Source organism: Drosophila tropicalis, unplaced genomic scaffold (assembly GCF_018151085.1).
Source record: "Drosophila tropicalis isolate 14030-0801.00 unplaced genomic scaffold, ASM1815108v1 contig_158, whole genome shotgun sequence".
Lineage (NCBI taxonomy): Eukaryota > Metazoa > Arthropoda > Insecta > Diptera > Drosophilidae > Drosophila > Drosophila tropicalis.
In genome coordinates this window covers 12933854-12957520 of record NW_027172602.1, presented here as the reverse complement: position 1 = coordinate 12957520, position 23667 = coordinate 12933854, and the positions used below count along the sequence as shown (strand labels likewise).

At 40.2% G+C, this 23667-nt stretch overlaps 1 protein-coding gene and 1 long non-coding RNA gene across 9 annotated transcripts in view; one reads left to right on the top strand and one right to left on the bottom strand.

Annotated features, from left to right (window-relative positions):
* Positions 1-23667, top strand: part of Ten-a (tenascin accessory) — a 250355-nt gene that overhangs the window by 170309 nt on the left and 56379 nt on the right. For all 7 annotated transcript variants that reach the window (XM_068295997.1, XM_068296005.1, XM_068296015.1 and 4 more), the window contains 2 exons: positions 20112-20417; positions 21433-21539. In XM_068295997.1, coding sequence (XP_068152098.1) covers positions 20112-20417; positions 21433-21539 — 413 coding nt within the window. The remainder of the gene's footprint in view (positions 1-20111; positions 20418-21432; positions 21540-23667) is intronic.
* The window catches only part of LOC137581815 (uncharacterized), a 176959-nt gene continuing 154489 nt past the window's right edge, over positions 1198-23667 (bottom strand). Inside the window, exons 1-3 of one of the 2 annotated variants that reach the window (XR_011033239.1) lie at positions 2175-2280; positions 1570-2112; positions 1198-1464 (exon numbers count right to left, since the gene is read on the bottom strand). This is a non-coding gene — a long non-coding RNA (uncharacterized lncRNA). Of the gene's footprint in view, positions 1465-1569; positions 2113-2174; positions 2281-23667 lie in introns of those variants that run through there. The other variant, XR_011033240.1, reaches the window with a different exon arrangement.

The window sequence follows — 23667 nt, the reverse complement described above, 5'->3', positions numbered from 1 at the left end:
GATTCTACTAGTTCTTAGTGGTGTGTTTCATCAAATCCACGAGATAGATAGACTGACTGACAGACAGACAGGCAGTCATTGACAACAAACAACATTGACAACAACACCAAAAATTGACTGTCAATGGCAAAGTTAATGCAACTAATGACAACAAAAAAGAATGAGGTAGAACGAAATGAAGCGTTTTACTTGCCATGTCAAGACTTCAGGATACTCCTTACTCAGTCATGGATCAAAGTTTTCCCACATCGATTCCCAAGCCATTTGCCATATCACCTTGCAAAGGCACTCCCGATGTGACAGAGAAATCTTGACAGTGACCTTTCGCTTAGCTTCCATTGGGACTCAGCGAGCAAGTGATATAACCTTTTCGGTGGGGGGACAGTCTAATACACCCGCCATAAGGCATTGAGTACATGGTATTAAAATGCCAATCCACCAATTTGAATTCGAAGAAAACTTCAATCCCGCCACTTGATTCATTCGGCGACACTCACTCAATTTTCTTTTCTTTTTTATTCCGCGCTCCTTTTGCCGTTCGTCTTGTGATAAACAAATTGAATGCGGATTTCTTGTCATCCTCCCTTCCCCACAATGAAGCCGGGCCCTGGCCCTGGCCCTGGCCCTGGCCCCAACTTCCCGCTGTCCCCTTCTTGAGCCCACACTATTCGCCTCTGAGTCTCTGGGGAATTGCAGAAAACACATACATAAGTTTACGAAACGAAATAAAAGTTGAAAGAGAATAAATAACCAAGTAGAAAAGGAAAGAGAGGTGGAGAGAGAAAGATACGGAGGCAGGGACGTGGGGGGTAGCTGGTGAAAAAAGCGCATTGATTTATTTTAGCCAGTTTGTTGTTAACATTTTAACGATTTTGTCCTTTTGCGTTAGCTGCTTTTCTTCTTTCTTCCTCTTTGCTTTCATCTCTCATCCTATATTCAACTGCCATCTGCCACCTCCTTCTCGTCCTCCCCGTCCTCCTCCTTTTGCCTTTTGTTCGTGTCTGTCGCTTAGCCAAATTGCTGAACATTAGTCACCGATTGACAAGGCAAAAGTCTTCGTGTCTCCGTTTCTGCCATTTTTGTTTTTTTTTTTTTGGCCAGAATCTACCTGATGAAAGCAGTAATACTCAATTTCAGCCACCTCCCATTACAGCCCCAATTCGCCTAGCCATGATTTACCATATACAAATCAACTAATTTCAAAGTTGTCGATATTTTAATGGAAACAGGAAGAAAACAAAAAAAAGAAGACAGTGAGACAAAAAAATAAGAAAAGGGCAAGAAGTATATTTGTTCTCCTCTCCAGACATTTGTCATTGTCTTCCTTCGTCGTCGTTGTCGTCGTCGGCACTTTGGCTAATGAAACGCCTCCCGATTTCTAGGTCCCCCCCTGCATCCCTCTGCTTACCTTCTGCTTAGGCCATAGGCCATACAAATCATTAGGAGCTACCTGACTATCGTTACCTAGATTAGTTACGATGAAAGGAAAGAGGCGAGAGATTTTGTGTGCATCATCATAATGATGATGATTCAGCTACCGAGAGCAAATCGTGCCATGCCGTGCCTTACCGCGTCGTGTCTTTGGATAATCCCAATTCCAAATTGAGATGAAGCCATTTCAAAAGGGTTTTCTTCATTGGCTCTCAGCTAAACGATAATAGGCGCTTAACCCCTGCCCCGATTAGAGAGTCAAGTGGACTGCCTTGACAGCTCTATGAAAAAACCAATTCACTTTTTAGCGATAACGCCTTAGACCCTTCTACTACTCTGAAGTCCTTCAAATGATGAAATGCAATGCAATTTACAACAGACTAGTTTACTAGTTTTCCAATAACAGCAGCATATTAGTAAACATATTAGTAGTGTTGAGTTCATCATCAAGATGCAAGGACACAGATCCGAATTCCTGGAGTTCCGGTTCCTTCGACAGAGATGTCGAATAGCATCTGAGTGTGTATAGCGTGTGTCATCTTATCCTAGAGTGTCCAGCTTACATCGATGTTTAACCTATGTGGATTTCCCCAGTGTAGAGGTGTCTCATCTTATCCTAGACTTGTCATGTCATGGCGTAGTAGTAGATGTTTTCATTTTTGTTGCGGCAGCATCCAAAACCTAGAAAAGAACCAAATAATTTATCAGAAGAATTATACTTGCACATTTTTATTTGCACTCACTTTTTTTTTTTTTCTTTGTGTTATTCACTTGAAAATTTTGTTTAGTTTTAGTATCCGAATGATGTTGATGCCTGTGCTAAGGCATAACAATGAATGACTAGAATGAAATTTTCAATCCAGCAAGTAGAGAAATGAGTGAAAACGCCGCCTACTTGAATTAGTTGACATTTGATTTGCCTGTTTCTCTAGTGTCACTTGGTAACACTGAAAATGAGAAAACTGGCAGAGTTGTCATTGCATTCCATGTTTTGTTTGTTGAAAGGTAGAAATGACTATTTTGTCCTTACAGCTTTTGGCAACTCTCTTGGCTCTCTCTTATTAATTTTCTTCGGGCCTGTCAAAATGCCCAGAACATTTTCGTTTCGTTTCGTTTCGCTTTTCTTTTTTTTTCGTGTGACACTTGGCGATTGTCTATTTGCATTCTACAATGGCAAAAAAAAAAAAAAAACAGGAAAGAAAAACAAAGGAAAAAAAGAACAGCAAAAGCTCGAGGGGGCATCGCCCACCCTCCCCCTTCTTCCATTACTCGTTTTCTTGCTGGCTATGTATTCTCTACCTATTTCAACGGTAAAATGTCTGACGAAAAATTTCAAACACGTTTCAATAAAATTCAATTTGTAGCACATTTCAACGCTTTCCGCTGCCTGCCAACTCCAAAAATCCGCCTCATACCCCACACCCAACCACCATGCCCCACCCCTTCACTCACATATGCATGAATTTCCTTTTGCACTCCCCCCATCCCCAATAACCCACCCGCCTTTTTCTTTTTTTATAACCATTTTGGCACTTTGCTTTTGAGCTATGCAAAATGAAATGGGGGCGCATCTTGTGCCTGTGTGTAGAGGGCGATGGAGGGCGAGTGGTGGCCAGGGGAGGGCGAATGACGTTGGTGATATTTTCGATTTCGCGTTTACACTCGTCCTCATTCCCCTCCACGGACCACCTCTAGCTATTCTCCCCACCAACATATAGCTATCTCGCTTACTCGTTTAGCTTAAGGATATTTCTCATATATATGTCGCAGGCACGCATACTCTACCACCTCCATACCCTACCCCTATGCCACCCAACCCCCCAGACCTACTCCTGTCCTGGTCCTGGTTCTGTTTTCTGGCCTGGTCATGGTTTCTGGTTTCTCTGCCTACAAAATGCAAATGCAAACAGCATACGAATTAGTAAAACGGAAACAGGCGTTTGTGTTTTGTAATATTTGCCCCAAACAACTTCCATATACACACGCACACGCACACACACACACACACTCACACACACCCACAAAACCCCCCATGCCAACGCGCACCCCCTTTTTATGTTGGCTCACTTTTTGGTCCACCTTTCCTTGTTCTTGTTCAGGAAGTCAGCAAAAATAAAATAAAGAAAACAACCGAAAGAGAGAAACCTTGCCACACTGGCAGAAAAAGTCCAATTCTACAACAAATGGAATACAATGGCATAGAGAATTCATGTAATCGATCTAACTAAAGTGAGTTGTGATTAAAACTATCCTACATAGGAAATTTCTAAGTTCTTTAAAGGACTTTTTTAGATGATTAAATACCTTGAATAGTGAGAAATCCTTTTCAACATCTAAGTCAAATCCTAAAGCCTTGTTTCCTTAACAGAAAGTGTCACTTTTCAAAGTGTATAAACATGTGAGTCTCTACTTCGTTCTTCCTCTCTCTCAACACACGAAAAATTGTTAGCTTAAATTACCTAAACAGGCACGTTGTCTGCACCCCATAGCTACCCCTCCCCATCTCCTTCGTTTCACTGCCACCCATTTCTTCTTCTATTTTTCAGCCATGCGTAAGGTTTAATAAGCAGCGCGTGATATTCATTACCAAAAAAAAAAAAAAAAAAGAAGAGAAAAAGAAAACGTGTATTATAATGCCGCTTCTATGTAGATTTTGCAATAATGCGAAATGAATCTACTTACTTACCCGACCATCTAACAAACCATCTAAGCACCCAACCACCCATCCACCCATGGATTCCAACCACCATTTGCAGTTCTCCATTTTGCCAGCTTCTAACATAATAAATAAAATACAAGCAGCAAAATCAAGTGAAATCAATTTAATACACTTTTCATCAGAGCAACAAAAAAAAAAAAAGAGAGAGCAAAAACCGAGATAGGAAAACCAAATGAATTGCTTTGTTAAGTCGACCTCGTGTTATACCCTATAGATAAGAGAAGATTGAATTTTCGGTTGGTGGGAAATATATGCACTTGCACAAGGCGCCACCTGTCGGCCGATGATTTGGAAAAACTCCTATAGATCTCCATATACCCCACCAACTACACATGTTTACAGGGTAGAGGAGAGAAAAACTGAAAATGAAAATCAAAAGCACTTTCTCTCTTCTTACGTTGCCCTAATTTATTACATTTTAATGACTTTTTTCCTTCTTATAGACAGAGAGCGAGAGTGGGAGAGAGAGAGAGAGACAGCGTGATGGAGTGGGCAGATGGAGAATGGCCGACAGGATGAGGCGAGGATAGGGATATATGTATGGATGAATGGGGATGTAAATGAGAAGGGGGCGGTCTTGGAGCTCGAGGGTGGTGAAATTGGCTTCTTGATTTTCACATTTATATGCATGTGAGCGTAACAACGCATAATTAGGTGCCAGGACAGCAACGACAAACTTTGGTCCAAAGATAAGAATCATGACAAATACGATTGAGATTATGTTTGGAGCTACGAACCGAAACGACAAGAGACAAGACAAGACAAAGACACATCCCAAGATGTGACGAGCCAGGACGAGGCTGGCATAAGCCTAAAATATGCACGGGTATGATAAGAGCCTCAAAGGGAATTTTCCTTATTCTGTTCAACGCCAAAGTTTCACAATTTTTAATATGTGTAACAAATTTTACTTAAAATATGTACATCAAGGATAAATTATGAAAAACCAATCGAATTTTTCGTATTTTATTGCATTCATTTAACGAGATTACCGATAAAAATTTCGATAGCTAGAGCTTAACAGGGTTTCATTATCAAATTGGATGATAAGTTATCTGCATAAGCACCCATCATCTTCTTCAAGTCTTAATTATTTCTCTCAGTGTGCAAATGTTTCTTATATAATTCAAAAAGGGGAAATGCATTTCTCTACAATGATTGCATATTTCATATGAAAAAATGATTTGCCTTTTGTGCATTTTTGGCAAATAAAATCATGGAAGAAAGAGAAAGAGGAGATGAGGAAAAGAGAGAGAGAGACACACATAGAGTTACAGACAGTAAAGGCTAATTACATATGCCAGTCACAGCATGGTATAGAGAGAGAGAGAGAGAGAGAGGAAGGCGAGTTGAAGCCTCAGTTTTGTCATGTAATAAATATCATAAGTTTATGGAAACTTTTGTTTTTTTCCTGTGTGTGTGTGTGTGTGTGTGTGTTGAGTTTGATGACGATCGGAAAAGCATTTTAAGCATTTCCTTCTGTTTGACGCCCTTCCCCGCTTGAAACCCTATTCGGTAATGTATCTTGTATGCATAAGTCGCAGCATATAATTAGCGACCCTGTCGGCAATTTGTTTGAACCAATTTTGGGCTTAATTATAGACCACGATGCGAGCAACTGTTGCCATCATCCATTCATCTAGCCATCCATCCAGCCATCTATCCATCTACTCCAACCCATTCAGTGGTTCTTTCTCTTTTATAACAATGTTTCATGCCTCATGCCGCATGCCTCACGCTTTGGCAGATGTGAAACGAAATACATGGCACAAATCTCAGTTCCAAACGGCTAGAGTATCTGGTGCGTATCACATGTATTCACGCAAGCACACATACACTCTATCTCGCCCCCTGTAACACAAACTCAAACTCAAACTCTAATCTTATTATGTCACTTCAAACGGATGTCAGTCAGTCAGTCAAGCAACAAACTCAACGCATCGCATGTATCTCTATCTGCATATATGTGTGTTTGTGTTTGTCTTTGTATCTGTATCTGTATCTGATTCAAGGCCCATAAACTGACAGCTGCCGTCGGCAAAGACCAGAAAAAAACAAGAGAAACAGAAACCAAAAGGGTTTATGATATTATCAAGCTTAAACTGCAATTGGACTGCAAATATTTTGAAATTCCAATTGGGATACATTCAACAGTAAAATGAAGCAAGTAAGTCGACTCGTCGACTTGGGTATACCATACACCAGGCGAAACAAATATTTCAAATTTCGAAAACCAAATGTATGTCTATTAAATTGTTTTTACATGTTTCATAGTATGTGCTATCTCGCTCACTCTACGAACATACGAGCACTCTAGCGCCGCCACTAGCCAACGGCCAATTCTGGCCTTGTGGACGGCTTTGTAAAATACGTTCATACGCATATTTTGCATGTTTCTAGTCCGATTTCAATAAAATTCGGTAGTTTTGTAGAAATAGATAAGAATAATTAGTCTGCCGAATTTGAATGCGATAGTCAAAAATCTACAGGAGAAAATCGGTTTTTTCTTAAATATGGAGGCGGAAGTGGGCGTGGCAAAATATGAAAATAGATGTACCCTGCGCGCATACTAAGCCAGTGTACATACTAAATTTGGTGACTTTAGCTTTGTTAGTTTTTGAGAAAATCAGTTTTGTTTAATTTGCGGGGGCGGAAGTGGGCGTGGCAAAATTTTTAAATAGCCAATATCTGCGCGTCTATCAAGCTAATCTGCATACTAAATTTGATGTCTCTAGCTGTTATACTTTTTAAGAAAAACAGTTTTATGTGATTCCTGGGGGCGTAAGGGGGCGTGGCAAAAAGTTTGAACAATCAGTTTTTGCGCGCTAACTAAACGGGTATACAAAATAAATTTGATGTCTCTAGCTGTTATACTTTTTAAGAAAAATAGTTTTATGTGATTCCTGGGGGCGTAAGGGGGCGTGGCCGAAATTCCAATTAACTCTGTACGCGTGCATAATACACGAGTATACATACCAAATTTGGTGGCTCTAGCTCTTATAGTCTCCGAGATCTGCGTGTTCATACGGACGGACGGACGGACGGACGGACGGACGGACGGACGGACGGACGGACGGACGGACGGACGGACGGACGGACAGACGGACATGGCTAGATCGACTCGGCTGTTCATCCTGATCAAGAATATATATACTTTATAGGGTCGGAGAAGCTTCCTTCTGCCTGTTACATACATTTTGGCGACTTTAATATACCATTTCACCCTATGGGTGTATGGTATAAAAATATAATGAATTTTCCCGTAAAATCAGGTAGGCCAGAAAAAGAAGAAGAATAAACCAAACTGATTTGCAATTGCTTTGAGCCTAACTGCTGGCGAAACTTGAATTCCTTTTGTCAGGATAAACATGTTAATTTCCAAAAAAAAAAAAAAAAAAAAGAAGAAAAGAAAAATGCAAAATTCTATAATCCGATTTAATGTTTTATTCATTTTGCTTGGCCAAAGTTGTTCATGGCATGAGAGAGCTGTAGGGATGTGGTTGTTGGAAGGAGAGGGAGTTTCTATACCTTTACACACACACACACACACAGCAATTAGAATTTTAAATTTCGTCTGCCTAGACACACACACACACACTGAGCCATACACACATAGACATAGACAGACAGACAGCTTGAAGATCCAATATATATTTTTATCGACATTTCTTCTACTACGTCGCACATTAACCTACTTCTAGGCTAGGGGGTTGATGTTAAGGGCCACCCACTCCCCCGCTTTATCCTTGTTAGATATTCAAATTTATCCTGGAGAAGCTGCGTGGTGCCTGGGTGGTAGAGAGGAGGAGGTCAGTGTATCTGATTATGCGTTGACACCATTTTTCCCTGAAATCGCTAAGATAACTCACAAAAGAAGGCCAAACAAGGGTCACAACGAATCCTTCGATACCCTTTGTTAACTTTCTCTATCTCTCTATCCTTCGAAAAGAAAATTGGACTTTAATCTGATCTAATCTGAAGGACTATAAATGAGTTTTCCCCACAAGAAGTGAAAAATGTCAAAAATCATGCAAAGAAAGAGCATTTTCAAATGAAACTCCCAATTTTAGCCCTTTTATCACAATGAGAACTGCACTGACCAACTCAAAATTTGTAGGGTATACAAAAAACCTATGGGAAACTACTCTGACTTAACAGAAAGTTAACATTTCGATTTAACATCGTCTGTTAATTGCAATTTGCTGACGGCAGAAATTTAATTTTGATTTCTGGCCATTGACCAATCCAACTCCTCGTTCCGTTTCATCTTACCTCTCTCTCCCTCTCTCTTTTGCTCGCTCCTTTTCTCTTTGTCTCATTATGCGAAAGCAAAACTTGTTTCCATTTATATCCGAGAGATACTTTTCGACTGTTGTTGTTGTTGTTGGAGTGTTGATGTTGTTTTCTTTGTCCCTTGTTATGTTGTGTTGCTTATCTTTTTATTTACTTTTAATTTACTTTTAATTATAAATTCATGCTTTTCTTGGACTTGGTCTCTGGGATTAAGCTTTAAATACATACATACATAGCGGTAAATATCCTGACTAACAGTGAATCCTCTCACCGCCCCGCCCCCTTGCCTTGCCATGAACCTTCATCTGCCTTTTTTCTCTTCCTTCTTATGATGGTTTTCCTTTCCTTGACTTTCGCGCGACTGTGATGCTTGCTGCGGGGAAGAGGAGCGGAGTGGCTGAGTTGGGGGTTGGGGCGTTACTTGGAATTGGATGGGAGCTGGGCAGTTCATAGTGGCCATGGATGCGTCATAAAATTGTATTGGGCATATGATTTATGCCCCACAATTTTTGGGTCTTCAGTTTTTGGGTTTGCTTTTCCGTTCCCTTGTGTTGTTTTTTTTCCCTTTCGCTTTGCCGTCGAGTATTTATACAGGCTCATCATTTTCTATGGGCTTGACAGAGATGCAAATAGAGAGAGGGAGATGGCTGATGTGGAGGGGCTGGAGGAGTCTGTGGGCGGTTGGTTTTGGTTAGATCCACACAGAATTAATTTCAAGTTTCACTTTCATTTTTGGGCCGATTTTCTGCTTTGGTTTTTCGTTTCTTTTTTTTGAATTTTTTGTGGTTTGTTTATTGAAAACTTTTGCTGCCCTAAGAGAACAAGTAATTTAGCTGATGGCCCAGCTCTCAGCGCCCACATTTGTGCCTTGCCAATCCTCATCAAAGATTTAAACATATTAGTCAAAGAAGTTGTTGTATTTAGTAGTTGTAGCTATTGAAAACAGAGTTTGAGATCCTATATCCTTTATCAATTCATTTTTCATTCTTTTGGATCTTATTCTTAACAAAAACAAGATCTCTTTCACTCCTTTATCTTTTTGTCTTAGTTATGTGTTTTCCTTTAAAATTTTATTTAATATTCTATATTTTAGAGAGAGGAGAGGAGAAGCAAGGACCTTTTGTTGTTTGTTCTCCTACTCCTTGAAGGTTTATTTTTTAACCTATGCCCAGCTCTCTCTCTCTCAGTCTCTTTCCTCTCTTTTTTTCTCCTTTTTTGGTCTCTGTTCATATCCCGTAGTTCTTTATCTGCTTCTCATCGTCATCATCCCCAATTTTATACGCGCAAATATTTGCGCTTTACTGCGTATTTTTCTTTGTTTTGCCATTTTTGCCTACCGCTGGTCGGTGCGAGGGGTGACAGCACTGAGGGGTGATGTTGAGGGTCTCCACCTTTCTCTACCTTCACCGTGCGCCACTCCCATCTATGTATGCATACATCTATCTCGCTCTCTTACTGACTCTGTATAGATTTTCATTCAACGCAACGAGCCGAAATGAAAATGTTTAAATGAAAGATTGATTGGATTTTGATGAATTTCGGCAACACACACACACACACACACACACACACAGTGAACGGCTTTTTTTGTGCTTCCATTTTTATCCCTCCATTGATAAGCACAGGCTCCACATACCCGTTAAATGACGACGAACTGAGCAGACCAAAAAAGAAGAGAAAATGATTTTCAGATTAAAGTAAATCAAGCCAAAAATAGAAAAGAAAAACTGGCATCCCAAATATATTGAATATAGCCGATCTTGTGGTTACCCTATGAAATTAACGATGCGAAAAATATTAATGGAGCAGGCATTAAGGATACTTTGCAGGTCCTTTTCGACAAGCAGCCCTCTCATCTCATATTTGTCTCCAACTTCCTTCCATTCGTCTATACCCTGCCTAGGGTATATACACACATCAATCGATGTGTGCAATTTTCTTGGTTTTTTTTCCCTTACATTGTCAATATGGGTAGAAAAGGAATTTTAATTGAAACGATGATTTTGATAATCAATATTCAGATAGATAAATTGATGTACAGTGGAATGATGTGTGAAAGAGTGACATTAATTATTGGGCCACTTGAAACCCGCCTAAACCTAATTGGCCAATTAGATGGAAAGTTCTCAAAAAAATGAAGCGGCGGGCAAAACAAAAGGATTAATGTTTGTCGGAAGTATTTAATGAACCTAGAAAAAAGGGCAGGACAAGGCATTTGATGTATGGCCTAACCCCGCGCACCCCTCTAAGTCACTCACTCTCTCTCTCTCTCTCTCTCTCTCTCTCTCTCTTTCTTTCTCTCTGCCCTTTTTTGTATTTTGGGTCCTCATCATCATCATCGTCATCATCATCATCATCATACGATCATATGGACACGGAACTAATGAAATTTTCTTTTTTTTGCGTCACAGAGAAAAATCGCCACCACCAGCAGTGCGAAGGGTTGAATCTGGCCGTAAGGACGAAATTGTTGGTGGTGGCGGTGCCTGATGGATTTCCCTCTGATGCTTTCCTTTTCACCTTTTTTTGTCCACGGCTGCATTTGACACACAAAAACCAGATTAAAAGATTATGTTGCAAATTAACTTGAGGGCGCGGTCAATGGCATATTCATATATGTATGTACATATGTGTGTATATATGCCTTGCTGGATCTGCCACGCCCCACATTTATTTATGATTTCTCTCTTTGACCCTCCCTCTGTCACCCTCCGAGAGATTCCTGGGGTGACCACTTGTCAGATGGGGGATGCTTGTCCGCTCGGTGGTGGTGGTGGCTCTTGCACTTGCAGCTGCAATCTGCCTCATCTAATTCAATTTATGCCTCGTGCAAAATGAAAACTTTTGCCCATTCATACATCGATTTATTCCATATATATGTATATGTATATATGAGATATCCTTTCTCCGATGTATTTTGGCCACGTGTCCAGGCAAAAGAGAGAGGGCGACAACCCGCTGTGTTCTTGTTTCTTTTGTGGAAGGGGAAAATTGCTTTGCCCAGCCCTTGTCTGGAGATTGCCTTTTTCGCTTTGCCTTGCCTTTTTTTGCCATTGGTTTCTTGCAATTTCCGTTATTAGCTCGATTGATTTTGTATTGCAATACATTAAAAATGATATATATATATATATATATATATATATAGGAAAAATTCAATCAAAATATGTTTTAGGGTGGGTCAGCAGGTGGTCCATCTTAGCTCTCGACGCGGTCTTTCGGAGAACCCAGCAACTAATTTCTAAACGCCTTCTAATCCTTGCCTTTCCGCAATGTCAGATAATTAAAAAGTCCTTCGTCCTGCTGAGCTGCGTGGATTACGAAAAAACAACTCGCAGAGTTTTGAAACAATTTAAAAACAAATTAATTTGGACTAATCTTTAAAATTATGATGTAGTTGTTTTGGTTAATTTTAAGCTTTAGGTTTAAGAGCAAGATTTTCAAGAGGTATAACATTTTAATAGGTAGTCTGATGCTTACAATCTTCTTTCTAATGCTTTTCTTATTGGCCATCATTTAGTTAAACTTATCGATCTAACAGAGTTCTTCAAAAAGATTAAGGTGGCACATATTAGACAGCTGCAGATCAATTCTATCATAAAGGATTTCCTATGATGTCTTTAATGCTAGAACTATTTGAGTTTGTTCGTCATAGTTTTTCAGTATTGAATTGGCGGTTTAAGTTTAAAGCCTGAACTATTTGTAAAGATCCGTCTCTTTCTCTGGCTTTCCATTACTCACTCATTAATTGTCTCGCTCTATATATATGTGTTTGTGTGTGTGTGTGTGTGTGTAAATAATTAATTTGCAAGTGACAGCAATTAAAGCCGCTTTTCAAACTTTGCCAAAACTGTAAATATTTAATAAGCCCATAAACATGAAAACGTAGCACAAAATCAGAGCCAACAAAGAATGGCTCTAAAGGGGCTTGCTTATGGTCGATATCTACTACAGAGATGAGGGTGAAGTGCGCAGAATGCCTGAAGGAGGAGAGGTTTCGGGGTGGGGGGGGTAAAGGTTTTTGTCAAACAAAAGCGGCATGCGGCGTGCGGCATTTACTGATAATGACGTCGCTTCCCCCAACCCGACCCAAGCCCCATTCCCATTCCCGTTTCAGCCTCATCCTTTTTGCTTTTCTCTTTGCTGTTGGCGCTGCAAAATTATCAACTCAACGAAAACAAAAACCAAAAAAAAGGCCAGGCAGAAAATCGCCCCTTAATAATATTAATTCCGCCGTCATAACAAAATTTAGCGTGGCGATGCTGACGCCGCCGACGTGGACGACTCTTGAACAGCAAAAAACCAAAAGGAAAACCCTTGAACGTCAAGTCAAAGGAACGACGAGGACATACCCTTGAATGTATCCTAACTTTGCGGCACTCGCTCTATTTTCTGTGATAATGAACATGTAATTCTGGCCATGATTATTACTATTCAAGTATATATGACTTTTAGTGGGTATACACTACTTATTCCAGGGTAGACCAAGAAGCAAAAAATATAAAATAAAAGGATGAACCCAGAGCAGAGAGTGAAAAACGCTTTGATCATTGGCACAGTCTCTCCCCCCTGGCCCTCCCTCTATGCCATTCTACCCACGCTTGCCGCCTGCCGCATGTCGTCTTGTTGCTGGTCCCTCGGGGTGTTATTAGTCACATGACGGCGGAAAGGCGTTTTTTCTTTTTTTTTTTTTTTGCTGCTGGAGAGTGGGTGAAGGGCTACGTAGATAGGTGGGTAGGTGGTTGAGGGTTGAGAGGTTGGGGTAGGAGAGTCATTGCGCTTGGATTGCTTTGCTTTGGTTTCGTTTTCGCAGAATCATCATCATCCGCCAGCTGAGCAAAAAGATAAAGAGAGACGTAGCGAGAAAGAGAGAGACGGAGACAGAGAAAGGTAGAGTCTGGTACGGTAACTGATAGCTGATTAGAGAACGAAGTTCAACTGAAATTCATCTCACATGTTTGTGTGTGTGTATATGGTAGAAATAGACTTATATGTTTAAATCAAACACCAATGAGTTTTACCTTTTGCCTTGCAAAGACAACAAAACAGTTATCGGTAAGGTAAACTGAATTAACCTGCAACAAAATATCAAGTGCCTTAAGATAAAGTTTGGCACTATTTAAATCTTTAATTACTTACACTCAACTGCTTCTTTTGAAACGCCTTATCCATGGTCAGCGATCGATAAATTAATCGAATATATTGCATCCATAGAAACCGAAAGAATGTCAGAGTAGACAGAGCAAAGGACATCAAAGTAGTTGTCTGGTCACACCAAAGGAAATCCTTAAATACATTACCCCAAAATCTCATCAATTCAATGGAGTTTGAGTTCCTTATTAGGTCTTCTCTCTCTCTTTTTTTGCCATGCTATGCCAAATTAGTTACATATGTAGTTCTATGCCATAACTACATACATACATGGACATATAGATGTGAGTGTGTTCGTGTGTTTGTGTGTATAAGTATAGAATAAAGTTTTCCACTTAAAAGGACTCCCCAGAGAACTCTTTCTGTTCTGTGTGTGTATGCCCCTCATCCCCCTTCATTCTTCACTCACACTGTTTCAGTGTGTAAAATGTTTTTCGCATTCTTTTAGCATTTTAGTTTTCTTTCTTTCCGGTTTTTTTTTTTTGCGATGCGTTTGCCTTTCTGCTGGTGATGTCTCTAGGCGAAATAGACGGAGAAGCAAGCGGCAAGAGAAGGGCCAACGTCAAAGGAAACGAGCATAGAGGCGAATGGTGGAGATGGCAGAGAGAAGTACGTAAAAAGGAACAGAGGCAAATCAATTTAATTAGTTTCTGACTTTCATTTACAAATTATGCATAAATCTGTAGACAGCGCCCCAGAGACCATAAATTAAGCGCCAGAGCCCAGCGCCAAACTCAAACTCGGCAAAAACCCAAAAACTTTGGCACAACACAAACAACAACAGCAGCAAGAAGAGAGTAAGCACAGGATGTGCAGGGGTATCCGGGGGGAGGGAGGGAGGTAGAAAGAAAGAGAAGCAGCAACAAAAACTTGTATCTAACTAAAGGGCAAGTAGAGAAATAACGAAAGAGATAGTCTAAGAGTGAACGAGAGAGCGTTAGTGAGGGGGTGGGAGAGAAAAAAAAAACAACAAACGAGGGTTGGACGCAAAATTAATTTGCGCTTTTATTAAATTTTCTTTTTTCGCATGTCCTGTTTGTGTGTCCATGGAGGGGAGGGCTTACTTGGGGCATGGCCAGGGGCTAGCTTTCAGGTAATCACGCCTGCAAGGTGACGTTCAGAGAGAGAAGGGGAACACATATGAGCCATGAGCAATAAGAGGGGTAAAATCACAGAGCTGAACCACGGGATGATGCCCTCCCCTTTGGCTGGCAAGAGAAAAATTTACGAAAAACGCTGTCAAACGAATTTTCTGAAGCTCCACAAACCCCTTGAACAATATTTTATACACGATTTATTTTCTATTTTTTGCCTTGATTTTGTTTTTTGCACAATTTTCCTTTCTATGGAGGCGTTTGCATCGCGCTCCAATGCACGGCAAACACAACAAGGGGAAAAGTGGCACAAGGGGCACGTGGGTGATGGATGAATGTGAGAGGGTTGCATGATGATGAGACAATAGAAAAACCAAAAAGGGGAAAATAAACACAAGGTGGAGCAGCTCAGTTATACGCATAATTGATGAAAACAATCGACTACAAAAGTAATTGCACATTAATCGAAAGTTTATCTCAATCGTTTGAGGATTTTAGTATCTAAACATATAAAAGAAAGGAAAATTTTTGGAATTTCACTTAAAAGAAATGCAAAAACTTGAAACCTCTCAAGAGTTAAAGTTGTATTGTCTTCAGAGTTTCTTTATTCTGACCTAACTGAATAGATATATTCATCTATTAGGTTATATATGTTTGGATATTTGTATATTTGGTTTTTATCTGGATTACATTGTGGCATGTTTTGGGATTACTCGGGATTAGCCTTGGATTCTTTGCGTTGTGGGCGACCATTGTTCAGATTGGTCCACAACAATCAATTAGTTGCGCTGATTTGTTTGACAAACTGCACTTGTTCTTCCCCTTGCCACCGCCGCCTACACCCCTTGCACACTTTTGTTCTTTAGGGCCTCAGTGGCAATCCCAATAGCAATCCCCTTGGCCCTGGCTTGGCTGCCTTTGCTGTCATTATTGTTGCATTAGTGTGCATGACAGCACAAAGAGACGCCGCACTGATGTTGCACGTAGGTTTTTATACATATTATTGTTGTTGTTTTTGTTGTTGGGCCTTCTCTCTCTCTCTGTCTTTCTCCCACTCTCTATTCCCTGATGGATCTGTGGGTGCGGGGTGTTATTATTGATTTCGCGCTTCATTTTTCTAGCACGTTTTTCAACAGCATGTAATTTTGTTTGGTTTTATCTTCCCTAGAATTGGTATGACTATCTCGCTCTCTCTCTTTGATACTCTCGCTCCATCTCTTTCTCGCACTGTGCTGGTCTGTGAAAATTTTTGCGAAAATCACGTTTTGGGCGTTGTTAGTTTTTGCATTGTAAAGGCACGAATTCAGAAAACTAAACTCATAGTTTTACTCAGCTCGCTCTCCTCTTTCTAACTATGTCCCTTTCGCTCACACACACACACACACACACATACATATTCATTGAAAAGTTTATCGAATAATCCGAAAAACCGGGCATTGGCCAAAAGGCAAGTTGAACGAGTTGGTAAGAGGGTTAGTTTTGGGCTACTAGCCAGGTTTCAATACAGTTTTTCTTTCTTTCTCTGCTTGCTGTTGTTCATTGAATTTTGACTAAACTAGTTCAAGTTGAAGTTTGGCATAACCCATTTTGTAACTCTACCAACTCAATATAGGCAACTGAAAATGTTTTGGGCAACGAAGTTCTAATACCCTTTAATAACACAGGCCGACATTTTTGAGGTCATGAAAAAGTGTTTGAAGTTCAATAGGTCTCCTATAGTAATTGGGGGCTGCTAATCACGGCCCTGTACTTAGTTTTTCTCCATCACGTCAGGATTTCGAAAAAAATGCGTTCAAATTATTCAAAATGATCAATATTTCAATATATTATTCCATGATATAGGCATAATATTGTACTAAAAACATTATTATTTTATCCTATTAATATACTAGGCTTGATTGAAAAGGAATTTACAAAATATTAAAGAGTTATTTCTTTGTTATAATGGATAATATCTTACACTCTGGATATAGTTCTATAATGAGTAAAATTTCAACCAAAAAGTATGCTATAGGAATTCCAAGAATTGTCTGCTTTTAAATTTTAAAGAATTATGGGAATCTGCTGCGTGTAACATATTGTTTATTAGTTATATGTGCAAACAAGAACTAATTTTCTTACACAGAATATTTTAAAATCCGTAAAAAACGTTGAACATTTTTGTATAAACTTTCTATAGTATACTTTTGGGTGCCTATTTTCCAACCCCAAATCTCCAGATTTCACAAAATCTAGACGTGATGGACAAAAACCAAGTATGCAGTTAGAATCAGCGTACCCGAATTAGTTAGGAACACTTCTCAAGTTAACGTCAGCAAAAATCATGTCGGCCTGTGTAATCTGCTACCACCTACATACAATTTATTTATTTATTTTGCCCACTTTTGTTTGCTAGGTGAATTAGAAATATTTATTAGTCGCTATCAACGTTTATTTATGTTTCTTTCCCGTTTCTCTCTCTCTCTCTGTGTGTCTCTCCCTCTCTCATAAGAATAAGCAAATTTAAAATTCCAAATTTCATTTAAAATAATAAAAAATAAAACATAAAGTGGCCACTAAAAATGCAATATTTTTTTGTCCAGCACTTAAAAGTATGCAATGTTATTTTTTTCGTACTATTTTTGTTTTTCATATACCTAAAATATATTTTGTAAAACTTTTTACACACACACACACACAAACACGCACAGGGGGTATGCAGCCAGCAGGGGAGGATGATGGAGGAACTGTGGGAGATGTAAGGGAAAACTGCTGCCACATTTATGCACAGGAAGCATTTGTAATGCCCCCGCTAGCAAATCTAAATCCTACCCCAAAATAAAAATAAACGAAACATCAACAAAAATAAACAGAGAAGCAGCAATAGAATGAGAGGGAGAGAGAGAGAGAGACCAACCAAAGCCTGCTGTTAAAGATAAAAAAAAGGTAACGAATCCCGATATACTCTAGAAAATTGTGCAAATTTTTGTTGAGGTTCCTCTGGAATCTGTTTACGAGGACACGAAGGAGCATTTCATTAATCACAAGACTAAGGAATACTAAAAAAAAAAAGATCTCGTTATATACGATAACCGATCGTTGTAGAATTCCTTCCACTTTCCATCGGATTCGTTCAGTCGAATTTGTCGATTTTTCGTTGTTTATTTTGCCCATTTTTGGGAGTCTAGAGTATAAACATTTTGTGGGACGCCCCGTTGCGTGTGTTTTGTTCGAAAGTGCAGAATGGAAGAGCGGGGAAACAATTGTGGGGAAATGGCAGTTAGGGATGCGACAACATTTCCCTCCCCATCCATTTCCCCTACACGGCTGCTCCACTTTTACGGCTTGGCTACATGGCAGACTGTTTATGGTTTTTGGCTACAACTTAATTTAAATTGTTTAATTCTATTATTGTTGCTAATAAATCACAGGCACAGCTTGTGCTGCTAGCTGGCTGGCTTAGCATGCGCTAAGCTGGCCCCAACACACGCACACACACACACAAAACACACATTAGTCTTGCCCTCTTTCTCTCTCTCTACTGTAAGCGGCTTTCATTCTGTTTTTCCCCCCACTTTTTCTCTCTCTGTCTCTTGCAGTCTGTCTCTTTCATTCAGTTCAGTTCTCGTTTCGGTTTGGTTTGGTTTGGTTTCATTTCGTTATTGTTGTTGCTGCTGGTCATGGCCAATGGGGCACCATTCATCGTTTGTTGCATACTTTTGGGGCGTCTCTCTGGGCGCCGGATGCGTTATAAATTACACTGATCTGGTTTGCTCGCTCTTTAAGCCCAAAAAGTCGTTGTCGTAAATTTGCAGCTTGATTTTTGTTTGATATTTTTTCTTTGATTTTTTTTTTTTTTCATTTTGTTTTTTGAATTTTTTTCCCTCTCTTCATCCCATTCGTTTTTCACTTCACATTCAAACTCGTTGTTCACTCGAATTTCCATTGCACCCGCGCTCAACCGCATGTCAAATGCAGGCCAAAAGCAGCAAAACTTGCTGCAGAAGAGGGCAGCTTGACCATAAATAACAAAGCCAAAAATGGCGGCCAAAGCACTAACAGAAAAACAGCACCAACAACAACAAAATTATTCTGGCAAAAAATAGAAAGGAAACGATTTCATATATATGTACATATGTGTGTCTGTATGTGTGTGTGTGTGTGTGTTGATATGTCAAATGCATTTCGGACAGCGCTAAAAACTGACGATGGCACTTGACAATGATGATGCCTGCTGTTGGTCGCGTTGACCAGGAATAGCTTCCAAATCAAGTGGAAAATTTAACGCCCACCATAACCTAACCTTGTCTCCCAACAAAACAAAAATGATTACAAAAAATTTCATATCATTTGGTCAACCAATTGAAAAAAAAAAACAGAGAACAAGCGAATGAATAAGACCTAAAAGGGAAAAGAAGCATTTGCTAAAGATTATTTCCAGAAAATATTCAAATGTATTTATAAAGTACAGCCTGAATATGTCCTTTGTGTTGGCTCTTAAAAGATCCGAAATTAACTCAACTTTTATCTATTTAAATTTTTAATAAATTGTTCTGGTGAAAAATTAAAAATCTATTTTGGTTAAAGTGATGGAAAAAGAAAATTTAAATGAACATTTCTCTTCTGTTTGCTGGCATGATACAGAAACAAAAAGGAGATGGTTTATATGTGCATATATGTACTTTGTCTGATAAAATTGCTTCGCTCAAATATATTCGGAAATTCGTTTTCACATTCCTCGCTTTTGTCTTGCAAAAAGGGAGTATAAAATGTGTTGCATACTTGCGGGTGGCGCCTATAAAAAGGCCAGCAACTGCAACTGGAGCAGCAGCAGCAGCAACAGCAACAGTAGCAGAAGCATCAGGCGCAAATTGTGGCAGAGACAGAGGCAGTTATCGAGCATCGCTGCCTGCAGCAGCTGCATTTCCGCTTAATGTTGAGCGATAATAAAACAAAAACAACAACAACAGCAGCAACAAAAAGAACAGCAACAACAATTGCTTCGACTGCTGTTGCTGCTGGGCAACGATAATGAAACTTTTGTACAATGAACATATAGTATGTACACTCTTCTCTTTCTCTCTTTCTCTCTCTCTCTCTCTCTATGTGTGTGTGTGTGTAGGCATTGATTTATGTTTTTTAATTTAAAATTTCCGCATCACTTAACCGTTAAAAATAATAATAACAATAACATGAAACAACAAAAGCAGCAACATCAGAAGGATCTACTGCAGCAGGATGAGATTTAAATATTGTAAAAATTGTTGTATTCTGATGCAATGTAGGACGAACAACAACAACAATAACTTTATACATACATCTATTTAATATATACATATACACGTTTGCATATATTCATATGTATATACAATGTTTTAATTTCCGCATTACAATTGAGTAAAAACTCAAACTCATTCTCTGTCATTTTGTTCTTTTTGCTTTTACAGACTGGCCGGCCACCCACAACAGATGCCACAAAGTATGTCAACTGGCAGCAATACAATTGGCCATGGCGGCATTGTTGATCGCAATGTGGGCATGCCAATGGGCGGTGCTGGTACCATGCCCATGCCGGGCGGCGTTGGCCATCCAAGTGGCTCGGGTGGCCCTCAAGTGGCCGTCGGTCCGCCTGGCAGTGGCGGCGGCGGCGGAGGCGGCAATGGTGGCTCCCAGCCCTTGGTTATGCCTGGCTTCCCATTGAGAAATTCCCATTCGGCTCATGCACCACACTATTCGCCATATTCACCATCCAGGTAAGAAGTTTTTCACTTTGATGAGCAAACTGAGCGAAAGTAAAGGCGATCATATGGGGTCGATCGATAACTTTTGGCGATTAATCGAGTCCCATTTGATCCGAAGTTCCCTCTGACCCATCTTGTAGTTAGTCTAGGAAAAGGTGACTCCTTCTACACAAATTATATATGAATTTATGGTTGACTTCAATTTAACTCTAAAAACTTTAGCCAACGCGCGCATCATGGGTAAAGTTTAAGGCAATTAGAGACAGCAATCCGCGTGAATGTGTGTGGGCGAATGGACGCTAGATGGGTTATGTTGGGGAATGGACCATAGCGAATCACTTGACAGGATGCGCGAGCTTTTGGCCTGGAGTAGCTTTTAGGTTTTCGAGGTTTTTGTGGGTTTAAGCCAAGACTGACTCTGAGTAGTGGTATCTCTATGTGTGTGTGTGATTAACACCCGCTACCATAAAAGGGAGACCAGTGCAACTAAGTCAGGAAGAGAGGGAGTGGCGAGCGAGAGAGGGGCTATGGAAGAAGTCTTTGTTCTGGTCCCGAGCTTGTGCATCATTTTGCATGCGTTTTGGGTCTTTATTAAAAAAGTTGCCAGCTGTTGCCAGCAGTTGACAAACTTATTGGCGTACACACACACACACACGCACTCACATGTTTGTGAGTCCCCGCCTACATCTCGCTTGCTCTTGGTGTATCTGTGTGTGTGTTGCTTTGGTTTCTGTGGTCCTTGTGATATGTCAAGCAGCTGAAGCCACAGGATGACGATGACGACAACGAGAACAAACCGTAACACTACGTGCCGCAGTGCCGTAGAGCCATAGAGTACCGAAGCGTAGCATAGTAAAGCTTTATCCTCGCCTTGTGGTCGCCTTGTTTGCCAGTTTGTTAATTACAAATGCATTGCTCAGTTTGTTTTAAGAGCGCTGCCGACGTTCGTTGTCGCTTTTCCATTCTCTTTTTCACTCTCTTTTCATTCTTTGTTGTTGCTTCTTCTTTTTTTTCTGCTCGTCCACAGGTTTCACATAGATAAACGCTGCCAGCACCGATGTTCCTGGAAATGCTTGAGCATCGCCTTAATATTTGTATCCGTCGTCCTAACCGCCATGCTGGCATACTTTGCAGGTAAGCATACTGTCCTCCATCCTGTGTTGTCTCATAATGCCAACATAGTTAATGAAAAATACACATACATAAGCAAATATGCCCGCCCTATATACATCCTATATATAAGTATATATATATATATATATCTACTACTTTATGCAATAACAAGGCAAATACATCAAAGTGTTTGCTTTACATTAGCGTTAAATGGTGTTAACTTACATACACATGCACACCTACGCACACACACACACACTCTCGGGCAAAGAAACTTTGCCCATGACAAACATTAGATAAACCCCCTTCCCCCCAACATCCCATACACATCACAGCATTCTCTGAAAATGTTTAATAGATAAGTTTACCCGATGTTTGGGACATAAGAGGGCGACAGGGCGAGCAAGGATGGGCCATGTGCACAATTGACAAGCAATTAGAAGCCGCAACATCAACTTCAAATTTCAATTGTTCGACCCCTTTCACCTAGTCCGTGCCATCAATTAAATATCAAACAAAAGCTTCTTCTGCCAAAAATTATATAATCTAATCAATTGCCACTCACTCGAAGTCACTCAATATCGAAAGATCATATAATCTGAACTTTATGAAGGAAACAATGGATAGGTTTTCCAAAATGAAAAAGGACTTTACATTTTCAATATCTTTAAATAGACAACTCATCAAGGGGGGGAAAGATAGCAAACAACTTGGCGCCAGCCTTCCAAAAGTAGCCAATGTTTCGTTAGATAAACAACCGCATGGAGCGGTGGTGTAAAGGTGAAAAGAGAGAGAGAGAGGGAGATAAAGGATGAAAAGATGGTTCCGAAGGCGAGTAAGAAGAGGTGCCAGCTACGTCGCCATCGCTGCCATTTGCCGTCAACGTGTTGTGTAGTGGCCCCACATCAACCCTTTTGTTTCAAATTAAAATTTACATATTTTAATGTGCAAAGTTTTTGCCGAACAATTCTCGCACGGAAGCCAACAGGACGACGAGGACCACAACGAGAACGAGAACCAAGGTCCACGACCAGGGTAACTTATTCCATTTATTCACAACGACACAGAGTGAGGGGAGTGGCAGACAGAAGAGACGCGGCAAACGACTGGACGAACGAAAATGTTGTTGTTGTTGTAAAAAGGTTTCCGAGCCAAAGAGAAAAAATTAAATTGACCTGTAAAAACACAAGCTCCACTCCCCATCCCGCCCGCGCCCTCGCCCTCGCCATCACCAGCACCACCAACAGGCAAACTCTGTAGCAAAACGAAAACGTGTTTAATTATCAAGTTGTAAACAAAAACACCAGAGCAACAAAATGAAATAAGTAGCAGAGATATAGCTAGCTAAAGAGACAGGGCAGGGAAGGGAAGGAAATGTATGTAGATGATGCCAGGACAAAATTTGCGTTTTGTCCAAAAAAAGTTTGCCATTAAATTTTAAAGTATCCCTTTTCTCTATCTCTCCCTCTCTCTCTGACTCTGTATGTGTGTTTGTTTTGCTCTGTTGCTTTTGGGCTTTCTTTTTTGTCTCCAGGACATTTGTCCAGGTGTTGCGCCCAATATGGAAATTTGCAAATTTCTGTTAATTTTCTCCTGATTGCCAGCTAATGAGTATAGAAAAAAGAGGAGAGAGGCGAATCGGTTGGTTGGCCGATTCATTATAAAGCCAATCTGTTGGATATCAATTAGTGATTGCTCCCGTTCTCCCCTCTGATGGTCTATATAAGAGTTGACATTGGATGGCTCAATTTCTGTTGATTTGTTTGTAATTGATTTATGGCGAACGCTTTTCATGTTTCTCTTTAGAGAGTCATATTAGTTTGCTTAACTTTCTGCTATTCATTCTTCTTGCCAAAATATTTTCACAATTTCTTCCCCTACCAACACAAACACACACACATTCACATTCACTCTCTTTTTCGCCACTCTTCTCCTTTCCCTTGGTGTGTAAAAATGTGCTGCGTTTAATTTATTATCTACGCTTTTAAGCACAGTAACAGAAGCAAGAGCAGCAGCTGCTTGAGAATGGAGTCGAGTCGAGTCAAGTCGGAGGCACTGATTTACACACACACACACACACACAGGGGAGGGGAGTTGGGGTGGGTGAGGTTACACGCTGCTGATGTTGACGGTGGCTGTTGCGGTGTCA